Raw genomic sequence first — 21,751 nt, 5'->3', positions numbered from 1 at the left:
ATTTGAAATTTGTCAAGTGTAAATTCACAATCCTTTGAAAATATATGGTTTTTCAGTTCTTTTACCTATTGCTACAGCAAACCATTGAATAGTTTTCCTAATCTTGAAATATCCTTGCATTCCTGGAGTATTCTAGACATTTGGGTTACCTGAGTGAAAAAAAAACAAAAAACAAAACAAAACAGGCAAATCCCTGACTTTGTGAAGTTTATGGTCTATTTAAAATGGTCTTTCTAAAATGAGTTAGGAATTGTTCCTTGTAAAGAAATCACCATTTTTAGAACACGTTCATCTTTCCGGAAAGTTCTCCCTTGCCCATTTGCAGTCAGTCCCTGCTCCTACCCTCAGCTCTAGGCAATTGCTGATCTGCTTTCTGTCTATAATGTTGCCTTTTCTGGGCATTTCTTATGTATGCCTTTGCAATATGCTCTCTTTGCATTCAGCTTCTTTCATATGGCATGAGGGTCACCAGGTGCTAACACGGGTCAGTACTTTGTTCCTTTTTATTTGGGGGCAGCGTTGCATGTACAGCTACGCTAAATTGTGTTCATCCATTCAGCAGTTGATGGACTCTGGATGGTTTCCAGTTTGATCTTTACGAATAATGCTGCTGGGAACACTTGCTGCCGTGAGATCTGTGGGCATGTGCTTTCACTTCTCCTGAGTAGGTTCCTAGAAGTGGAATTGCTGGGTGGCATGGTCAGCTTAGGTGTAGCTTTTTAAGAAGCATTCAGTTTAGAGAGTTCAGCTCCCTAAATTCTCTGTTCATGGAGAATTTCTTTTTTTTCTTCTTGGGGCAGCCCTAGGCTAGGTGGAAAGTGTCCGCTCACGGATTCAGTGGCCCAGGTGAGGAGCCAGCAAGACAGGATCCCCCTTGCTTTTCTGATGGGCCTTGCAGCACCTGGAGTAAGCTGGCGAGAGTGTAGCGTGCCCAGCCAGGCTTCCGTGCTGCGAGCACTCCCAGAAGTGGCTCTGGGGCCTCCTGCTGCCCACGCCCCCAGCACTGCTGCGCCGAGGTCCCTCCATAGGAGGTGGTGCAGATTCTTTGGGGACCACCCCCCTCTCACAGACAACTGCTCTCCCACAGACACTGGTCTGTGACTTGGTCCTGCCTAAGCTCCGGCTTCCAGAAATCCTCCTCTCCGCAAAGAGCACCCAGAGAGCATCCTTCTTTAGTTTTACTTTTGTTTCGCATTTCCTCTTATTATTACGGAAGTCACGCTTTGATCCCGTCAATGGACACTTGGAAATGGGGCTGTTACACCAGGGGGTCAAACGCCTGGAATTCCCGGGGCTCCTTCCTTCCTGGGCTCCCTGGGCACCCCCTGGGCTCCCTCAGGCATTCCTGCTGCCTCTTCTCTCCTGCCAAGGTCTGCTTCTCTTTAGCCCCAAGGAACTTGTCAGGTTCTGTGGTTTCTGGGCTGTTTTTGTTGACAGCCCTGACCTGTGCTAACCCCCCTCCTGAGGGCTTGCTTTCTTATTTTCTTTCCCAAGTAATAAATCCCTCATTTGGGGTCCCCTTTCCTCTAAGGGTATCCTCTGCATACATTATGGTATTTGCAGAGAATGCTCATAGACAGAAAGTAGAACAATTTGGGAGCCAAGAAGGACCTTGGCAAGCATCCTGTTCAACTGCCGCATTTTATAAATGTAGACACTGAGACCAGCAGAAGTTACTGTTGTTAATGACAATAATACTAAGCAAAACTATACCGACCTGATATGTCATAAAGGATATTTCTATGTTGTATCCTGAAGTGCCCGACATGACATATCTAGTTTCTGAAATGCTCTGTTTAAAAATTTTTGGATTCGCTTTGGTTTAGGCTATGGAAATTCTTCCTAACACTGGAACAGTTTCCCCCTAGTCAGTTTCTTTCCTTTCTCCCTCCCTTTCTTTTCCTCTTCTCTCTCTCTCTTTTTTTTTTTTTTTTTTGGCTGCATGCGGCATGCAGAAGTTCCTAGGCCAGGGATCAGGGATCCAACCCTCAGCAGAGCAGTGACTCAAGCCACATCAGTGGCAACATTAGATCCTTTAACTGCTAGGCTACCAGGGAACTCCCAGTTCCTAGTCAATTCTTTCTTGACTGACTTATGTTAAATCTATAAATTATTATTATTATTATTATTATTATTTTGTCTTTTTGCCTTTTCTAGGGCTGCTCCCTCAGCATATGGAGGTTCCCAGGCTAGGGGTCTAATCGGAGCTGTAGCCACCAGCCTATGCCAGAGCCACAGCAACGCAGGATCTGAGCCGTGTCTGCAAACTACACCCCAGCTCACGGCAACACCGGATCCTTAACCCACTGAGCAAGGCCAGGGATCAAACCTGCAACCTCATGGTTCCTAGTCAGATTTGTTAACCACTGAGCCCCAACAGGAACTCCTAAATCTATAAATTATTAAATTGGGAAACTCTGCCTGCAGATGTGAAGAAAAAGTTGACATAGAAATTTTATAAATAGCTTTTCCTTTTTTTTAAAAAAAAACTGACAGCAGGTAGAAGACAATATTACCCATATTCCCACCTCTCAGGAGAATAACCTATAATCCTACACTGGTCTGGTGTCTGTCATATGAATCTTGTGTTATGTTTTTCTGTTCTACACCAGAGGTATTTACGATTTTCCTACACTATAATATGTATGTGTATATTTTTTTAGCGAAATGGAGTCACTCTGTATATACTGCTTTGGCATAAGCAGTTTTTAAACCTAACTGCATAAATTCAACGTTTTCCCATGTCACTGTAACTCAGTAAAGCATTATCTTTAAGGTTCCATAGGATTTTACTTCATAGGGATGCCATATTTTATTCAACCAGTTTCATGTTGTTGGACATCTACTTGTTTACATTTTTTTCCCCTCACAGTATGTGGATGGTCCTGGGCTAGGGATCAAACCTGTGTCACAGCAGCAACCCAAGCTGGTGCAGTGACAACATCAAATCCTTAACCCGCTGAGCCATAAGAGAACTCTACTTGTTTACATTTTTTAAACAACAGTGTCACTGTGAGTATCCTTGCAAATAAACTTAAAATACACACATTATTATCGCCTTAACTAGATGAGTAGAAAGCTTCTTGGTTGAAAATGCATGGATGTATTTGCAGATGTCCATATATAAAGCCTCGTGTAGAGCTGGACAGATACATTCAGAAAGATGATGGGTGGGTTGTAATATTTGGGAGCTTAGGTATCACCCCAGAATAAACGGCTCACGAAGCCTATTGAACTGTCAATCCTCGAGTTATAGTTACAGTGGTTTTTGTCTGTCTATCTCCTACCCTGTATCATTACTGGGACTTCTCAGGGGATCTTCTTTAGCCTAATATTGAAATTCACACTCTAACCAGCACTTGCCAAATGATCTGTGTTTGATTAAAGTCACCCAGCTTATGTCTTTGGCCAAATTCATTTTTCTTAATCAATTAAATTAATTTATCGTTAGAGATGCGGCATAGAACTGGAGTCTAGCCTAGACTGGCAAATCAAGTTAGACGTGCTGCACCTAAAAAACAGGATTACAGGACATAGTAATAGGCTGAACAATGTTTTATAGGTCAACTGAAAAAATTTAGAGTCAAAAAAATTAATTAAAAAATACTTAGAGCTGGAAATGCATTCCATATGCTTTAGTTCCATCCTTTTACTTAACAAATAGGAAAATGAAGGCTCAGAAAGGCCAAGAAAACAATACAGCTGGTGTGTGTCTGAGCTGGAACTTGAACCTGGGTCTCTTGATGCCCAATCAGAGACACCTCCCACTCACTGCTCTAGGCCACCTGCCAGACTGCTGCAGGGCTGGGGGGAGGGGCTCCCATCCAGTGTTGGCCATTGACCAGGCTTGCAGCCTATGGGCTAGCACTTCCTCCAACTTTTGTTCATTGAAAGCACTGATAATCAGTCTCTCCATTCTTTCCACTGAGCTTAAACTAAGCCTCAGATGTTCTAGACATTACACCCAGTCTGGAGGAAGTGTCACGCAAGACAAACGTCTCTTTGCCTTCCTTACAACAGTGGTTTTTCAAGGTAGGATGTCCCCAACCCTGGAGAATTCTATACGTGTGTGCGTGCACGTGTGTATGCGTGCATGCGTGTATGCATGCGCGTGAGCATGTGTCTCCATGTACGCACACAGATCATCACCACCACTAAGAGTTTGAGTATAAAACTGACTTTGCAGGAAATATTATCCATAACTGGAAGCACAGGAGTCCCTCGGTTCTTCCCCTTCATTAACTGATAAAGTGACAGCGCCGGGGAAACGGAGGGGCAGGATCTGTCCGGGAGGGAATGCGTACGTGTGTGGTGGACCATCTGTGTAACATCACTTGGCTGCATTCGGAGAAAGAACTAACAGGTCTGGAAATGCAGGCCTGGAAAAACAAGCAAGTTGAAGTTCAGGGCAATAGCTGATGTGTGAAAAAAAAAAAAAAAAAAATGAAGCCCAACTGAATGTATTTTTTCTTTTTATTTCTTTTTATAGAATTTAATGTTTAAAACCTCGTAGAATCTTGAAAAAGATGTTTCAGTTCTACATACATTTCAAATACCAACATAGAGAATGAGTATAATGAACCGCCATGTGTATCTGTTAGTGAAATTCAAAATTATCAAGATTTTGTCACACTTGCTTTATCTTTCTCTTTGCTTTCTTTCTCTATTTTCATTTTTTAATTAAAAAAATTTTTTTTGGCCACCCTGCAGCATGTGGAGTTCTTCGGCCAGGGATCAGATCTGAGCCGTAGTAGCCGCCTATACGCTGCAGCTGCAGCAACACAGGATCCTTTAACCAACTGTGCATGGCTGGGGATCGAACCTTCATCCTGGAGCTACAGAGACACTGCTGATCCTGTTGCGCCACAGCGGGAACTCCTTTTTCTCTTTTTTTCTTTTCTTTGCTGAGATACTTTAAAGCAAATCCCCAACACTATGTAATGTTACTCCCCATGCTGAAGTATGCATCTTTAAAAACAGGGACATTTTATTTCCTAGACACATTGCTTGATCAAACCTATGAAACTAATTAATAACTTATAGGTATCCTCTGTCCATAATCTAATTGCCTCACTCTTTAATAGAATCTTTTCATCAGGTGGTAGAGTAAGAGATATTACGCCTTGTGTGTCAGGCCCATCCCACTGCAAGAATCATTCACTGTTCACACTCGTCGAACTGTAAGGTTAAAAATCCCTATTCGCAAGGATCAAGGAAGGCCCTAGGAACAGACTGGAGTGACAGCTGCAGGCTGGGTAATGGCTTGTAGCTTCGGCAAGGCCCAGTGCTTGATCAGGGGTATCAGCCCTCGGGCCCTTGCCCTGGCTGGATCACCTGCTCTGAGATACTGGGGCCACGGATTTATTTTATTAGTATAAAATGCAAATACTTCAAGCATTCAAATGCACTACTTAGCCATGAACGCTAGTAATTAAGCAAAACCTCTGACCTAGAACCAATGATGGGCGTTGACAGCAGAAGGGTCAACACTTCTACTAATGAGCACAGCTTACAGAGCCAATGTCCCGCTGCCATCTGCGATGAAGTCCTTCCTGACATCCACGTCCGGGGAGTCAGTTAGCTTGGGTCTGGTTAAGCAGCCACAGTGCTGGGGTGCTTGTGCCACCAGATTGCCACATCTCCACTTCACCGTGAGCTGAGGAGGAGGCAGCCCTGAGCAGTGTTTGGTCGGAAGCACTCACAGTTCTGCAGGCTTCTTGTTTTTGTGCTTGGCTTCCTGTTATGCAAAGATTGGCAGAGGAGGCCGGTGAAATGTCGCAACGGATGAAGACACACACCCTGCAGAGGCAGCTGCTCTCTAAATTCCTAAGAAACAGGAGAGCTCCAGAATGGAAACACCAGAGGGGTGGCCCTGGCGAGTCAGCCTAGGTCGAGTGGATGAATCTGCAGTGTAGACCTTGCAAGCCTAAAGAAGCAGCAAAAAGCCAGGAGCCTCTCTCTCTCTCTCTCATTCTCTCTCTCTCCTTCATATGCTACAGAGACCACGTTTTTACTGCTTTCTGCAAAAGACACAGTTCTGCATGCTAAGTCCTTCTGCAAAGCAGAACTTGCGCTTTTTAGTTGAAAGGCTTACTTGAACAATGAATTTCCATGAGCTAAATTAAAGAACATGGGAAAATTAAGCCTGTTCAATTCCTGGGTCTGAGGCAGGTATTCAGGGAACTACTTTAGATATTTCTTTGAATCAGGTTGTGTAAATTTTTCTCTCGGTGAGAGTCCTGGGCAGTTCCTGTGTGACTTAATTCCGGGTGCCCAGAGCAAGCCCCTAGGCTGTCCTCAGTCTTAAATCTTGTTACTTTTTGCAGGGGCACAAAATTTTTCAAGCCAAAGTTAAGAAAAGAAACTTAGAATTGAAAAAAAAAAAATTCAGGAGAGTAATCACAGATAAAATTTATCCTGAAGTTTAAATGCCAGGGTTTGTTTTTTGTTTTTTTGTTTTTTTTCTTCTTTTTTAGGGCTGCATCTGCAGGATCCAAGCGCATCTGCAAGCTATGCAGCAACTTGCTTGCGGCAACACTGTATCCTTAATCCACTGAGTGAGGCCTGGGATCAAACCTGCATCCTCACAGATCCTATGTTGGGTTCTTGACCCACTGATCCACAACAGGAACCCCTAAATGCCAGGTTTTGTTTTGTTTTTGGCCTTTTTAGGGCCATACCCTTGGCATATGGAAGTTTCCAGGCTTGGGGGCTGAATCGGAACTGAAGTGCTGGCCTACACCACAGCCATGGCAAAGCCGGATCTAAGCTGCATCTGCAACCTACACCACAGCTCACAGCAATGCCAGATCCTTAACACACTGAGCAGCGAGGCCAGTGATTGAACCCGTATCCTCATGGATACTAGTCAGGTTCATTACTGTTGAGCCACAAGGGGAACTCCCTAAATGCCAGGTTTTAAAAGTGGAAAGAAATTCAAATTTTCCCCTCCCTCTGAATGGTGGGTGTTTAAAATGGAAGTCAGTTTGCCTTGGAGAAGGAAAAGAGAAGATGGGTAAAGAAAGTGGGCTGCAGGCTCCTGAAGTTAAAAGACCTAATTTTCTTCTAGGAGGGCCAGCCTTTCCACAGTCTGATAACTGCATGTGTGATGGGGGTGGTGGTGGGGTGTGTTTGTGTATGTGTGGTGTACGCAATGGTGTGGACCTGTTGGCTATCTCCTGGGAGGCAGCTGTTATGGGCCTGCTGTTTCCCGTCCTCCCTCCTCAGCCCGGGTGGGAGGCCGGCTGTGAGCTGCCTTGTGGCCGAGGGGTCGGGCACCCGGGGACGTAGCTCTGTGCTCCTCCTTCCCACACCTCGGCTCCACTGGGCTTGGGTCAGGATCCTTCCGTCTCTTCCTCTCTTCGAAGCAGCTTGTGTAGAGAGCAGGGAAGCCATGGCAGGACTACCTAATATGTCCATTTTCCTGTCGGGGTGTGAGCGCAGCCTCGGTGGTGGGCTGGAGGTTTCAGTACTATATCAATACTTTATATAGAGAGAGGTTTCACTCTTTTATCAAGGCCCGCTGAGCCTTGCAGAGCTTAACGTGGGACGGAAAAAAAGTAGCACAAAGTGGTTTGCACCTAACATTGCGGCCAAGTGGGTGGAGGCCAAGGCAGGTGTCTCCCACGATGGGCGGGGCGAGGAAGAGGGACACGCCTCCCCTTCACTTCCTCTTCCGGCCTGACCCTGTACCTTCTGACCTCGCTGTCTCCGTCTGGGCGCCTCTCTTACCACCAGGCAATGGGCCCTCGCTGTGGGCTGTGGGGCCTGGGCATGAATACTGGGCTTGGAAATTAGATTTCTGGCCGTGTCACTGGGCAAATCACTTCACTTCTCTGAGCTCCAGTTCCCGGTCGGTAAAATGGAGACGATGCTGTGGGACTTGCCATGAAGAGGTAGCATGAGCATTCAAGCCAGAATGGACTTGGTAGCGTGTTTGCACGGTGGCTGGCACAGGGAAAGACCCGCTAAATAAATCACTGTTGGTGTGGATCATTATTACATCAGGGGTTCTAGCTTCCCTGCCAGCTCTGCTTCAGTGGCCACAAGAGAACAGATCTAGAAGTCCTACAGATGGGCATATCAGCCAACATTTGTTGCAAATACAAAATGCCTGATGGTGACTCCCATTCCTCTCTAAAATGTTTATTTTTATTCACTCAAAAACATTTATTGAGAAACTTCAATTGGCTAGATGCTCTTCTATGAGGTGTGGTTAGATTGGTGGAAAAAATGTATACAAATTCCTGCCCCTGGGAATCTACTTTCTTTTTCTTTTTTATGGCTGTACCTGCGGCATCTGTAGTTCCCGGGCTAGGAGGTGATTTCGAGCTGCAGCTGCCAGCCTATGCCATAACCATGGCAACCCAAGATCCCCGCCACATCCCTGACCTTCACCACAGCTTGCAGCAACTCAGAATCCTTGGCCCATTGATCGAAGCCAGGGATTGAACCTGTATCCTCATGGACACTATGTTGGCTTCTTAACCTGCTGAGCCAGCCAGGACTCTGAACCTACTTTCTGATGCCTGAGTTTTTGTCCTATTGTATTCATCAGTGCTACTCTTCTCATTCACATTCGACCAGAAAGCAAGCCTCAACTAGGTGCTTATCTCTCCTTCACACCTAGTGGTTGACTGTGACTCCCTATTTTTAACAGGAGAATTTGACAGGCTCTGCCCATCAAGAACTGGGTCTCATGGAGGCAGCTATTGGCAATAGGGCACAGTGGAATGCATTTTTGTGTCCCAGGAGCACAGCAAATATTTGAAGCCTCACTAGTCTGGAGTTCATTAATTTAGAGGGTTTCCTCCAGTGTTTAAACTCTGCACATTACGTGGCAGCATGATTTGCACATAAGAAAGACCCAAGAAATTTTCTGATTGGTTAAAGTAAAGGATGTGAAAGATACATTTCTTTGTTAAACCCATCCTATGAATCTTATATTTGAATTTTATTCATTTTTTTCTTTCCATGTAACTAACACATACACATGTAGTTTTTTCTTCTCTTTGTTCCTTCCAATTAACTTTTCTGAGACAGATATAGTGAAAGTCCTCAGGATATTAAAATGGATAAGACCTGGTTCTTGCCCTCAAGAACCTCCCCATGGCTCTAGCACCTTTTAACCTGCAGACATGCAATAAAAGCACAAATATATTTATTCCTGAGGCCCTGGGCCCTTCCGCTCACCCATTTAGCCAAATATCCCTTTCCGAAAGAGCACACTACGATCAGGAAGTTAAACAGTTCTTTGAAAAGGACCTCTCGCTTTTGAATGCTGCTTTCCATCCTTAAGTGTCCTCTTGTAAAACTCGGGCATTTGTGTAAGTGTGCACTGGTCCAAAGTCTTGGCAGAAAGTGTGAGCAGGGCTGAAACCCAGCTGATGCTCCTCTCATGAAGCTGTCACCCTGGTGGGTGGCTGCATCCATCTACCCAGTGTCTCCATCTGCACCTCGAGGACGGCAGGGGTGTGAGATGGGCCAGCACTGGCCCTGGATCTTTGCTTGGCACAGTATGAGAGCCTCTTTCCTTTCACTCTCCTTCAAGGCAACAGCCCCTGCTCCATCACCAAACTCTCAGGGATTGTGGATTTTCTTGCTGAGCTGCTTTTCTCCCATACCTAGTAAACCTAGTGCAAGTGTCCTGTAGAGTCTGGAGGAGAACAGTAACCCTTGTTCTGCATCTAAGGGCCTCCAGTTAAAAATGTCTCCCTCAATGCTAGTCTCCTCTGGACTCAGCCTTTTCTGTGATTTCTTTGACTCAGTCTATTTTGTTACTTTGCAGATCAGAGATTCTCATGCCCTGACTTTCATTTGCACCTCCTCTTTCCCCCGTAACCTCTTTCTGAACCTGCCACCGAACACAAGTCTGTGCACCCAATGCACAGTGAGGCCAAGCAATACCAAAGTGTTGGAGTTTGGAGCAGAGAAAGGTTTATTGCAGGGACATGCAAGGAGATGAGTGGCTCATGCCTGAAAAAGCCTGAGCTCTTTGAAGGCTTTCAGCAAAGCCCTCTTAAAGGCAAGGTGAGGGAGGGGCGTGGTTAGTTATTGCCTATTTCGTGGTGTCAGATCCTTTGTTCTTGTATCTGTCCGCAGTGAGGGTCAGGTCACACTCAGGTCATGATGTTCTTGTTTTTCTGTGGTCAGGTCAGGACAGGCTCTCCTGTATATTTCAAGCTACAGTAAATATTCCTTTACCAAAGGTGCAGAGCAGGACTAAGCACAGGCAACAGAGCACAAAGGTTAGAGTAAGGTTAAAATAACAGCAACAGATCGAATATGAAGTCAGATTTGTTCTTCCCTATTACAAATGCACAGGCTTCACCGGTCAAAAACCTAGAACTCTGGGGAAGTTGAAATCTCTCAGCCCACCCTCATATTTCGTCACACCCAGTACAGGACTGTTCCAACCGCACCATGTTCTTTGCTTTCTGCTCAGCTCTATGGATGGGTCTCCCATGCCTATGAGCCACTGGGGCAGGGTTGCATCTGCTTGATCGTATGTCCCAGATCCAGTCACTGTTCCCAGTGTGTGTCAAGTGCTTGACCAATGTGTGTCCAGTGAATGGATGAAGAAGGCTCCCTCACCTGAGCCACTCCAAACTCAGACCTCATATATGCCTCTGTTTGGCCAGCTGTGGAGGGCTGGTGATCTGCCTCATCCCTGCCTCTCCTACACTCTCCTTTTCCACTGCCACTCTTTTAATTCAGGCCTCTTGATTCACACCTGGAACATTGTACCCTCTCCAGCTACTCCTCCCTTTTTCCTTTCCTCCCTCTCTCTCCCTCCTTTCATCTCCTCTTTCTTTACTCTCAGTTGGCATGAAATTGAATCCATACTATGATATTAGTGCTAATGATAATAGCCTCCATTTAATACCTATATTTTAAGAAGTGGACACTGGCTGGAGCCTGTCCATTTATCATTATTAATCCATATGGACTGGCCAGCCCATGAGATACATATTATTATCATAATTTCTCAGAGGAGGAACCTGACCCTCAGAGATAGAACCTGATCCACCCAAGGCTGCCTGTGTGCCTTCTGCTCCCTCACCCTGCCTTCTCTTTGTCGGCGCTGTGTCAGGTGCTACGGATGTAGGGATGAACAAAGCTAAGCAGGAAGGCAGAGCCCTTGTCTTCTTAGACTTCAAGTGGAGAGAGAAGTAGAGTCAGAAAAGAACCAGGAGGGATGAGAAGTGCTTTGAAGGACATGTGTCCCTAGTTAAGTGGGAACAGAGCCCAGGGAGTGACTCAGTCTGGCTGGGCTGAGAAGACTTCTTATAGGAGGTGTGACCTGAAGTTGAGTCTTAAAGGATGAACAAGAACTTTCCAAGAGGTTGAGCTGGGGGTTGGGCGGGGATGAATGGGGGATAGTATTCCAGTAAAGGGAACAGCATATTGTCATGGATGAAGTGCAGGATGGGTAGGGAGGAAAAACAGGAAATGCAGTAGGAAAATCGTAAAGGATTCTGAACCCCACGGTAGGGGGTTTAGCCTTCATCTTTTAGGATGAAGATGTTGGAGGGTCCTCAAAGGCTTTGAGGTTGAAGAGTAACATGATCGGATTTGTGTTTCAAAAAGGACCATGTCATGGGGTTCCCGTCGTGGCGCAGTGATTAATGAATCTGACTAGGAACTATGAGGTTGTGGGTTCGATCCCTGGCCTTGCTCAGCGGGTTAAGGATCCGGTGTTGCTGTGAGCTGTGGTGTAGGTCGCAGACGCGGCTCAGATCCCGCATTGCTGTGGCTCTGGCTCAGGCTGGCAGCTGTAGCTCTGATTTGATCCCTAGCCTGGGAACCTCCATATGCCATGAGTGTGGCCCTAGAAAAACACAAAAAGACAAAAAAAAAGAAAGGACCATGTTATAAACAATGTCATCACTGGACTGGAGGTGGAACTAGTAGGAGGGAGACAGGTCAGGGAATTATTGCAGAAATCCAGGGAGAGGATAGGTGAACCCCAAATCAGGTGGGGGTAGAGAGGAGGGATTAGAGAGAAAGAGAGCTATTGATTGTGATGAATGTTGATTGGCTGGGAAGATGTCATTCATAACAAACTATAGAAAAGCAGGCTTGGGTGTGTTTGTGGCACAAGGCAGAGAGGTAGGGAGACAGAGGGGGTAAGTTCAACTAGCAACACGTGACCTTAAGAAGCCCAAGGAGGTACTTGTAGGCAGTTGGATAGATGAGTCTACAGCCCCAGAGAGGGTTTCTTGGAGGACACGGTGTAAATTCTATTCCTTTTTCAGATTTATTTAAACAAATGCGCTACTCAGAGAGACATATCGAGAAAATACCTTCAGTAGTCTCCAGCCCTGACTGAACTATGATCATCTCACCCACACATTCAGAGCCTCCCAGACAGACTCTAAACAGATTCAGAGTCGAGAGCAGATGGAAGAAATATCTCAGAAGTAGACTTCAGAACATTTTGTGATTGATTATTTGGGGGTGCCGAGGGTCAGAAAATGAGAAGATGAAGAAAGTAAGTGATAATGCCTCCCAAGCTGACTTCACTGTTTCTACATCCTCTTTTGGTTTTCTCTGCTCTAACTTGTGGCAAAAAGCAGCAGAAACAGTACTCCTGCGAATATGGCACTTCCTCCACATCTCCTTTTTTTTTTTTTTTTTTTTAACAGTGCCCTCTCTCACTTGCCACTACAGTGTAGCCAGCACTGTTTAATGACATAACTGTCTCTATTTGATCACGGACCTTTCTTGCTTCGCTACCTGAGGTGGCTCCCTATTCCCTCTCAGATCAAGGTTGAACTTCTCACTCTGCCACCTGAAGCCATCTCCTCTCTGGACCCTCCAGCTTGATTCCTCTGATGAAAGACCACCCCACCTTTATGCCCATTTTGTCTCACACTTTGTAATGGTAATGCTCAGCTTCCTGAAAGTGCTGTCCAATAGAAATTTCTGTGAAAATGGAAATATTCTCTCTCTCTGGGTTGTCTATTACTGTAGCCATGAGCCACATGGGCTAGTGAGCCCTTGAGAGGTGGCTGGTGTGACCGAGGCACTGAATTTAATTTAATTCATTTTCATGCACACAGGCAGTCACAGCAAGCACTGGACAATGCAGGGGGCTTGTTCTTCCTCTGTCTATGAGATTAAGGCTGGGTTCCCCCCTTCCCCAGAGTGTTCTCTAAATGTTAAATGCCTGCCTTCTGACTACCCACCTTGTCTGGCTGGTCTGCCCACGCGGCCCTCCTCTCCAGCCCAGCTCCTCCCCAAAGGGCTGGAAGCGTGCGCTCCACGTGTGATGACTGGCTCGCAAGAAAGCTCATGGTTATGATTTTCATTATGAAAAATCAGCCCTATAAATAGTGACAGATTTCTTTGTTTACTTTATCCGGGGACAAGTCCCACCCGCAGAGAAGAGTGACCTTTCAAAGGAACTAATCAAGAAAGTTAGTCAAAACCAAGTCTGACTCAGGGGCCCACCAGACTTTCTTTCCTGATGTTTGAATCATCTCATAATTGGGTTGGCTGCTGAGCAGTGCTGAGGGCTGGGGTGGGATGGCTCAGATATGGGGCAGGAGGATCCTCTGTTTCATCACTGTCTCAGCAGAGACCCAGCTGTCATTTCCCCAGGGTTCGAGTCTGATTCCAGCACTAAGAGTTGGTACCAAGCCTTCCCTCAGGCAGCATGCCTGTAATCACATCGTGTACGGTGGATGTGTGGGTGAATGGTACCACCTCAGAAATGTAAAAGATGATTAGCTCAGACCTTGATCACATGCGTGCAGACAAAGTGGTTGCTCACTTGTCACAAGGACATCGACTCCTCTTGGCCAAGTCTGCGAACATAAGATTGTCATCCACTCCTGCCTTTGCCATGCCATTCTGCAATGCACAGATGCTCCTAGGGGCCGGTCTTGGGTTTTGCATGTTTGTTTTTGTTGTTGTTTTTGCCACTACAGAGCATAACATTTTCCCATAGCTAATCGCAGACTAAAATCCCAGCAGCTGAGTTCTTCTGTGCTGAATTAATTCTCTTCAGTCTATACTGGCTTTTTTGCTCCTGCTCCCCTGGCCTGATTTCTTCAAGGCTGTTGGAGCCCTTCAGTTTCTCCTATTTCCCAGAGTAATCCGAACGACTGCTGTGGGACTCTGGGGGTAGGCTGAGTGTGGGGGGATGCTGAGTCCTCAGAGCTATCAGCTGGCACCCATCTGCTTTTCTTTTTTCCTGGGCTGGCTGCCTTTGGTGGCCTCACCCTAGAAGCCATGGGAAGGCTCCTCATCATGCACTTGCCAGGAGGGGAGCCCTCCTTCCCAAGTCTGTTGTTGCTTCAGCTGGTGGTCACAGAAGTCACACTGGGCTGAGCCACACAAAGGCTACTGAGATGGGGGTGGGGAACAGAGAATCCCCGTGCATCTCCTAGAATCCTTCAGTCTTCCATCTGCTTCCTAAATTCTGCATGTGAACTATTCTTTTCATCTCTGCCTACTCTCTGCCCTCTTTCAAGTACAGAGACTAGTCTTCCGATGTTACAGTCTCTGACCTAGAGAGACATAGAGTTGTGTATAGTTCTTCAGATTCCCTCCTCCCCACTGTATTCCTGCCCAAATCCTCTTCTGGTTTCTTTGGATCATTTAAACAGCCTTAGAGTAAGTGATCAGTTCCAGAGTGGCTGTTTTGAGTTATAGATGGAAGGCCTTGAAGATAGCAGTGAACTGAGATGCAAGACCAAAGATAAAATTCTTAACTGATGTGCCATGACACAGCGGTATAAAGCAATCTTTCTGCTAGCATGCTGCTAAATAGTCATCAAGATGTCAAGTTCCTTTTTACTGTAAAGGAGTATGTGCACTGTTATGATGTCTGTCCAATAGGAGGTTGGATCAAGTGTGTCTTGTACCCTGGTATACAAGGCAGTATGACTTCTCTAGTCCCTGGTAGGAGGCGAGGGGTGACCACAAGCTAGCATCTGGGAATGAGGGTATATAACAGACCCCTTGGGAGGGTCAAGGGAGCCCCGTTAGAGCAGATTCCACTTTAGACAGCAATGCAGGATGAAACATATAAATTGGGTGATAACTCTGGATACAATTAGAGTCAGTGGAAGACAGACTCTGTACAGCTGTATAAAATTCTAGTATCTGAAAGCATGCCATGAGTATACATAAAAGTTGAAGGAGTTCCCTCTGTGGTGCAGTAGGTTAGGAAGCCAAATGCAGTGGCTCGAGTTGGTGTGGAGGCACAGGTTTGATCCCTGGCCGGGTGCAGTGGGTTAAGGATGTGGCATTGCCACAGCTGTAGTGCAGGTCGCAGCTGCACTTTGGATTCCAACTTATGGAAGCCTAGGAACTTCCATTTGTTGTGGGTGTGGCCAAAAATATATAAACGTTGAAAAATGCAGTCCTAGAAGAAGATAGAAAGAAAGGAATCAAAAGCAATGGGAGAAGTTGTTGATTCAATGTATTAAAGAGAGGAACGAAGGGGGAGAGAAAGCTCGATGATGGAGCAGCATTTTGAAATGAAGAGAGAAGTTTAGGGGGTTCTCAAAGATGAACTCCATCATCTTCACAGTAGGAAGCAGAGTCATCTGTTGATAAAAATAATAAATTAACATTTGCTCACCTTGGACCTGGGGCTGTGCTAAGTGGTTTATATAGACTAACTTGTTTAATGTCCACAGCCATTCCATAGAATAGGGGCTATGATAATCCCAGTTTAACAAGCGAAGAAACTGGGGCTCAGAGAAGTTGCATGATGTACTCAGGGTCAAAGAGCCAAGAAAAGAACTGGTCTCGGTCAGGTGGCCTGAGATAGGGAAAGAGCGGAGTTAGCTTGGTTCAACTGAGTTGTGGGGACAGATAAAAAGCTGGATAAAGGGATTATAAAATGGAGACTTCCTCCAGCCACGAGGAGACACAGAGCTCTGATGCAGTTTTAAGGACACAGTTGAACTGGCTGGGAAAGGAGGAAGGGGAGGCCCACAGTGCATGTTGAACCACAGGGGACCAGACCACAGGCAGGCTGAGCCATGGCTATGGAGGGGAGGAAAGGAAGAAGTTATCCTGGGAGGGAGTTACCATGGAGACAGGCTGCAGACCCCCAGACCTAATCCAATGGCAGGCAGAGCTCCTGTGTGAAAACAAAAGCCAACTAACTACACTATGCAGTGGGGTGGGGGGGTCTGGATTCAAATTCTGCTTCTGTGTCCTGTTGGCAGATTCATATTCCTTTTAAATGCTTGAGTGCTGTCAGCCAAGTGGGAGGGACAACCCGACTTTGTAGGAAAGCAGTTACAGGAGGCCCTGGGTCCAGCAGACAGGGCTGTAAACATTCAGTGGGCAGGGGACAGACAGCACTTGATGACACTGGGCGGGAAGATTCAGGAGTGTCCGCATCCTGCTCGCTGGCCCTGTGGAGGGGCTGGGGTCTGCGGGGGAAGGGAGCTCTGGGACAGTGAGGTCCAGGAACAAGGCAGTTCCTCTTCTGTGGAAGAAGCCGGGCAGTTTCTGGCTGCCGCTGAACCCTGAGAGCAGAGGCATTATTTTCTCCCCTCTCTCGTCAGATACTGACTCCCACGCAGGAAAAAGGAAGCACCTTTTGTCAGATGCTGTGGCCACTTCCTCTTCAGAAGGCTCCAGCCAATCTCTGGCTTTGCAGAACAAGGGGGCAGCTCCAGCTGCCTGACCGGCGTGGGCGTGGGGCCCCTGGGTCGGCGCTGGTGGGCACGGGCCCCTCGGCTGGCTCACTGGGTCCTGGGGCACCCTCTCTGCTGCTGATCTGGACCCCTGAGCCCAGCCTGGCTGGCGCGCAGCGCTCCTTGGCCCTTCGCTGCCTACTGCTCACGTCCCCGGTCAGCTCGCTTGTCTGTCCCTCTCCACAGCTCGGTCAAGGAGCGTGATGACCGGTGAGCAGATGGCGGCCTTTCACCCCGCATCCAGCCCCAACCCGCTGGAAAGGCCCATCAAGATGGGCTGGCTGAAGAAGCAGAGGTCCATCGTGAAAAACTGGCAGCAGAGGTACTTCGTGCTGAGGGCGCAGCAGCTCTATTACTACAAGGACGAGGAGGACGTGAAGCCACAGGTACCAACCCTGGCTGATAGCTGGCTTTCTAGGGCTGTCTCTTCCTGGGTGGGAGAGGTGGATGGGGGCGGAGATCTCTGTAAACTTGCAGGGGGTTTCTTACTGTGCCAAGACACCATCTATTTGAAAGGACTTCTCTCTCCCTTTCTCATCATTTTCTAGATACTGAGTTGTAGAAATGACAGGGTGCTCTTCCTTCACGGAGCCCCGAGCTGACTACTGTGGCTTTTCCTAAATGCAGCACTAGGTCAAGGCTCGCAACATGATCTGGATGGGGATGCAAAGCCTCGGGGCTCAGGGAGGAGGGTGCTGGTTCAGGGAAATTGATTTGGGGCTTTCATTTATTTGTTTGTTCCGTCTATAGTTACTGAGTATCTACTATGTGCCAGACACTGTTCTGAGGAGTTGAAACTTTAAGATGGGGAGGGGGACAGAAAATAAACAACAAATAAGACAAGTATGTGATTTGTTAGAAAAATGACTTGTTCTATGAGGAAACAATAGAATGGGTTAGGGGATCAAGTATTTGGGAGAAGTGGTAGAATTTTAAAAAGGGTGGTCAGAATGACCTCGTGAAGAGCAAAGATTAAGAAGGAGAGGCACTTGGCCAGGCAGATCTCTGGGGAAAGAGCCCTCCAGATGGACAGGACAGCCAGTGCAAAGGCCCTGAGGCAGAGTATGTCTGCCCCATGTGGTAAATAGCAAGGAGGTCAGTATGGAGGTGGCAGAGTTAGGGAATGAGAGAATCAAAGGGGATGAGCTCGGAGAGGGTAGGGCTGGGGTCTGGTGCAAATTGCAAAGGCTATTGTAAGACTTGAGTGTTTACAACTGAGGGCAATGGGGGGCATTGCAAGGTTGCCAGCAGAAAGGGGTCATTCTTGGGTTATGCTGTAAAAAGAAGGCTTTCTCTACCATGTTCAAAAACAGATCCAGGGCCGAGGGGAGGAGGCATAAGGGTGATCTAGGTGAGAGCTTCTGATGTGTGACAACTCAGTGGGAGTTGTAAACTGGATGAAAAAGATCAGATTCCTGATCTACTTTGAAAGTACAGCAAACAGGATTTCCTGGTGGAGTGGATGAAGCTAGGGAGGGCTTTGATCCTTAATCGTGGGCTGGGTCTTTTCTTCCTGTCTCATTGGTGCTCACGGCCAGTGTCGTGCATAAGAGTGAAAGGGGGTGCTATTAACAGCTCCCCTGGAACCCCTGGTGTCAACTGTATGTCTCCAGGCAACCAAAATGACTGGACACCCTCTTGAGAGCTCACATCTGTGGAGGTGGAAGAGTGGGCTTGGCCAGAAGAAACGTATTAGGACGGAAGGACTCTAGAACCTTCTGGAGGCAGAGAGAAGGCCCCAAGAAGGGTGAGGATATTGGAGGTGGAGGACAGGGTATGCAAAGAAATGAGAGGTCATTTTGGAAGCAACCAGTTCTCTGTATGGGCAGGCTTGAGGCTCTGTGGGGCATGGGCATGGGCTTGAATAAGCAAGCTGTCCACTCAAGGGCTGGGAGCATCTGTCCGTAGAGGCTGGAGGGGGTCAGAGACAGCACCACTGATGGGATTCTTGCCCAACATCCTATGCGTGGTAACCAGACTTCCTTCACTCTATGAACAACCCAGACCCTATCAGAGCCACGCAATTACAGGCTAAGACAGAAGTCCTGGTGCATTAATAGCTGAGGCAGGAAGGCTTTCCATCTGCAGAGATGGCAGTAATGTCTTGACCTCCCAAATCAGCAGAAGAGGAATCTCAGTGAGGCTTACTTCCGAGAGGTGCAGTGGGTGAGTTGTGTTCTTTTCCTGGCTCTCCTACCCTCTGGCCATGTAATTATTTAATTTTTCTGGACTCCTCTTTCTTCTTCTATGAAGTGAGACAATCCTATCTAGCCTGAATTTGTCACCGGCTTAAATGATATGAAGCACATGTAAAACCCTCTTCTGTAAAAGCATAAACTGATGTCACAGGGTACGATAAATGATTAGAGGTCCTGGCTTTTCTCCCTTACTTCTGGAGGAGGAAACCCAGCGTCCTCTCAGGATTAAATTAGCCTGGGATAATTAGGTAAAGCTTCTTCTAGGATGACAAGTACGGTTTATTTTTTTAGGAAACCCATTAATATATCAGATCAATAAGTCAAATGAGAAAAACCACACAACCCCTAAAAAGATGACTGAAAAAAAAGCATTTGATAAACTAATTTCAGATATAATTTTTTTAAAAAAGCTCTCAGGAATAAAATGGTTATTTCTTGGAATATTTTACTTTATATGGATGTGAACATTTTGATTACAAAAGCTATATTGTGCATAGGAAATTTGGAGGATACAGAAAATCACAAAGTAGAAAATAAAAATCATCCTATCAGTAAGAAATAGCCACCTACAGGCTCAATTCTTCCAGTTTTTCCCATACACAGACATTTAGAAACTCATCTATTCTAAATGCAAAATTAGTATAACAATATTCTTTTTTTTAATTACTCAAATGAATTTATCACATCTGTGGTTGTATAATGATCATAATAATCTGATTTCACAGGATTTCCATCCCACAGCCCAAGCACATCCCCCCACCCCCCAAACTGTCTCCTCCGGAGACCATAAGTTTTTCAATGTCTGTGAGTGAGCATCTGTTCTGCAAAGAAGTTCAGTCTGTCCTTTTTTCAGATTCCACATGTCAGTGAAAGCATTTGATGAGTATAACAATATTCTTTAATTAAAAGTGAACAGTATGTCATGAATATTGTTCCTTATTAAATATTCTTCTATGATGTAATTCTTAATAGTGGCAAAATAATTTATTTTATGGAGCGTCTATAATTTACTTAACCCATTTCCTCCTGGAAACTAGTTGAGAATTTGGGCTGATGTTTCCATATTATAACAAACTAGAAGTGGACATCCTTGCAGACTTTCTATGTATCCATCATTATTTTATTAAGAAATAAAAATCTACTCAAAATAAGGTATTTTTATTATGCTATCATTTAACATTGTTTCAGGATTCACAGGTATTGCAAATATCTATAAGTAAAATGAAAGACATGAGCTAAGTTCTTAGGAAGAAAATAAAGGTCTATTTCCACACCATGTTTCACACCATTCATGATTCTGGGTGGATTAAACACTTATGTGTTAAAAATGAGTCCATAAAAATCCTAGCAGAAAGTGTAATTATCTTCATGATCTTTGGGAGGCAGGTGTTTCTTAAGCATAGTGACAAAGACAGCACAAGGAAAAGACCAATTTAAATGCATAAACAAAAATATCTGTACCTTAAAAAGTCAAATAATAAAGTGAAGAAGCAAATAAGAAACAGGAAAATTTGTTCACATACTTCTGGTAAACAAATATTCTTTATATTTAAAGTGGTCTCAAATCTGTTAAGAAATGGTGATAGAGCAAGTGACATACTTGGGCAATTTCCCAAAGAAATAAAATGGCCCAAAAGCATACATAAAAAAGTTCACCTTTGGTCATAATTAAAGATGTGCAATGGAAGCTAATGAGATACCACTATTCCCTTATCAAATTGGCAAAAATATTCTAGAAATTCCAGTGTTGGTAAACAGGAATTCCCATGCACAGCTGGTGGAAATGAAAATCTCCACGAGCTTTCTGGAGAGTACTGTGGCCCTTAGAAAATGCAAATTCTTTGACCCTGCATTTCAAATGCAGGGATTTATAATAGTGATGTGGAAAGAATGCCCAGTGGTGGGGCTAAGTTACATCAGGGAACTTTTATATATCTATATAAGAATCTAATTCAGCTCTTGATACCCTAAATTGATATTTTTTAAAATTGAAAGATATCCATGATATAATTGTTTTGTTTTGTTTTGTTTCTTTTGTCTTTTCTAGGGCTGCACACGTGGTATATGGAGATTCCCAGGTCGGGGGTCTAATCGGAGCTGTAGCCGCTGGCCTTCCCCAGAGCCACAGCAACGCCAGATCTGAGCCACATCTTCGACCTACACTGCAGCTCATGGCAACGCCGGATCCTTAACCCACTGAGCGAGGCCAGGGATCGAACCTGCAACCTCATGGTTCCCAGTCAGATTTGTTAACCACTGCACCACGACGGGAACTCCCATGATATAATTGTTTTTTTTTTAAAAAAAAAAAAAGAGCAGTTAACAACAGAGGATGATATATGTGCTATCTATCCAATTCTTGAGGGGAAAAAAAAATCATGCATCTGTAATTTACAGGAAAAGTCTTGGAAAGAAATACACAGAGTCTTCTCTCAGTATTGGAGTTGTACATAACTTTTAATTTTCTTCTTTCTTTATGACTAAAATACAGATTAGTTGTAAATTTTAAACAAACCCACATATACCCTGACACCTAAAAAACTAAAAAAAAAAAAAAACAAAAAACAGCAAATACCCCAGTAATGTTAGAGCAATCAGATGAAAAATGCCCTCGTGTATACTGATAGTGTATATGTTTGGCACATTCTCTCTAGAAAGCAAATTGCATCGATTTCTAAGAGTCAAAAGTATCATACCCAGAATGACCTGCAATACTGGATCATTCTTGTTTTAAGAAGCTAATCAAAGGAAATAATCAGGTATATGTATGTAGTGCTATTTTTAATGAGAAACTTTGGACCAAATGACCGACAAAGGAGAATGATTAAATAAATTATGGACTTGTATGGTGGACTCGTGTATACTTTTCCGGGGAAACTTGGGGTT

General features: G+C 45.3%; 1 protein-coding gene across 7 annotated transcripts in view; it reads left to right on the top strand.

The window, feature by feature from the left end:
- Positions 1-21,751, top strand: part of ARHGAP25 (Rho GTPase activating protein 25) — a 93,437-nt gene that overhangs the window by 25,567 nt on the left and 46,119 nt on the right. For 5 of the 7 annotated variants that reach the window (XM_021087416.1, XM_013996089.2, XM_013996088.2 and 2 more), the window contains exon 2: positions 16,854-17,053. In XM_021087416.1, the coding sequence (XP_020943075.1) occupies positions 16,854-17,053 (200 nt within the window). Of the gene's footprint in view, positions 1-16,853; positions 17,054-17,082; positions 18,834-21,751 lie in introns of those variants that run through there. The other 2 variants (XM_021087418.1, XM_013996091.2) reach the window with 1 other exon arrangement.

Source organism: Sus scrofa, chromosome 3, assembly GCF_000003025.6.
Source record: "Sus scrofa isolate TJ Tabasco breed Duroc chromosome 3, Sscrofa11.1, whole genome shotgun sequence".
NCBI lineage: Eukaryota > Metazoa > Chordata > Mammalia > Artiodactyla > Suidae > Sus > Sus scrofa.
Note: the sequence above shows the minus strand (reverse complement) of the source record. Positions and strands in the feature narration are given on the sequence as shown.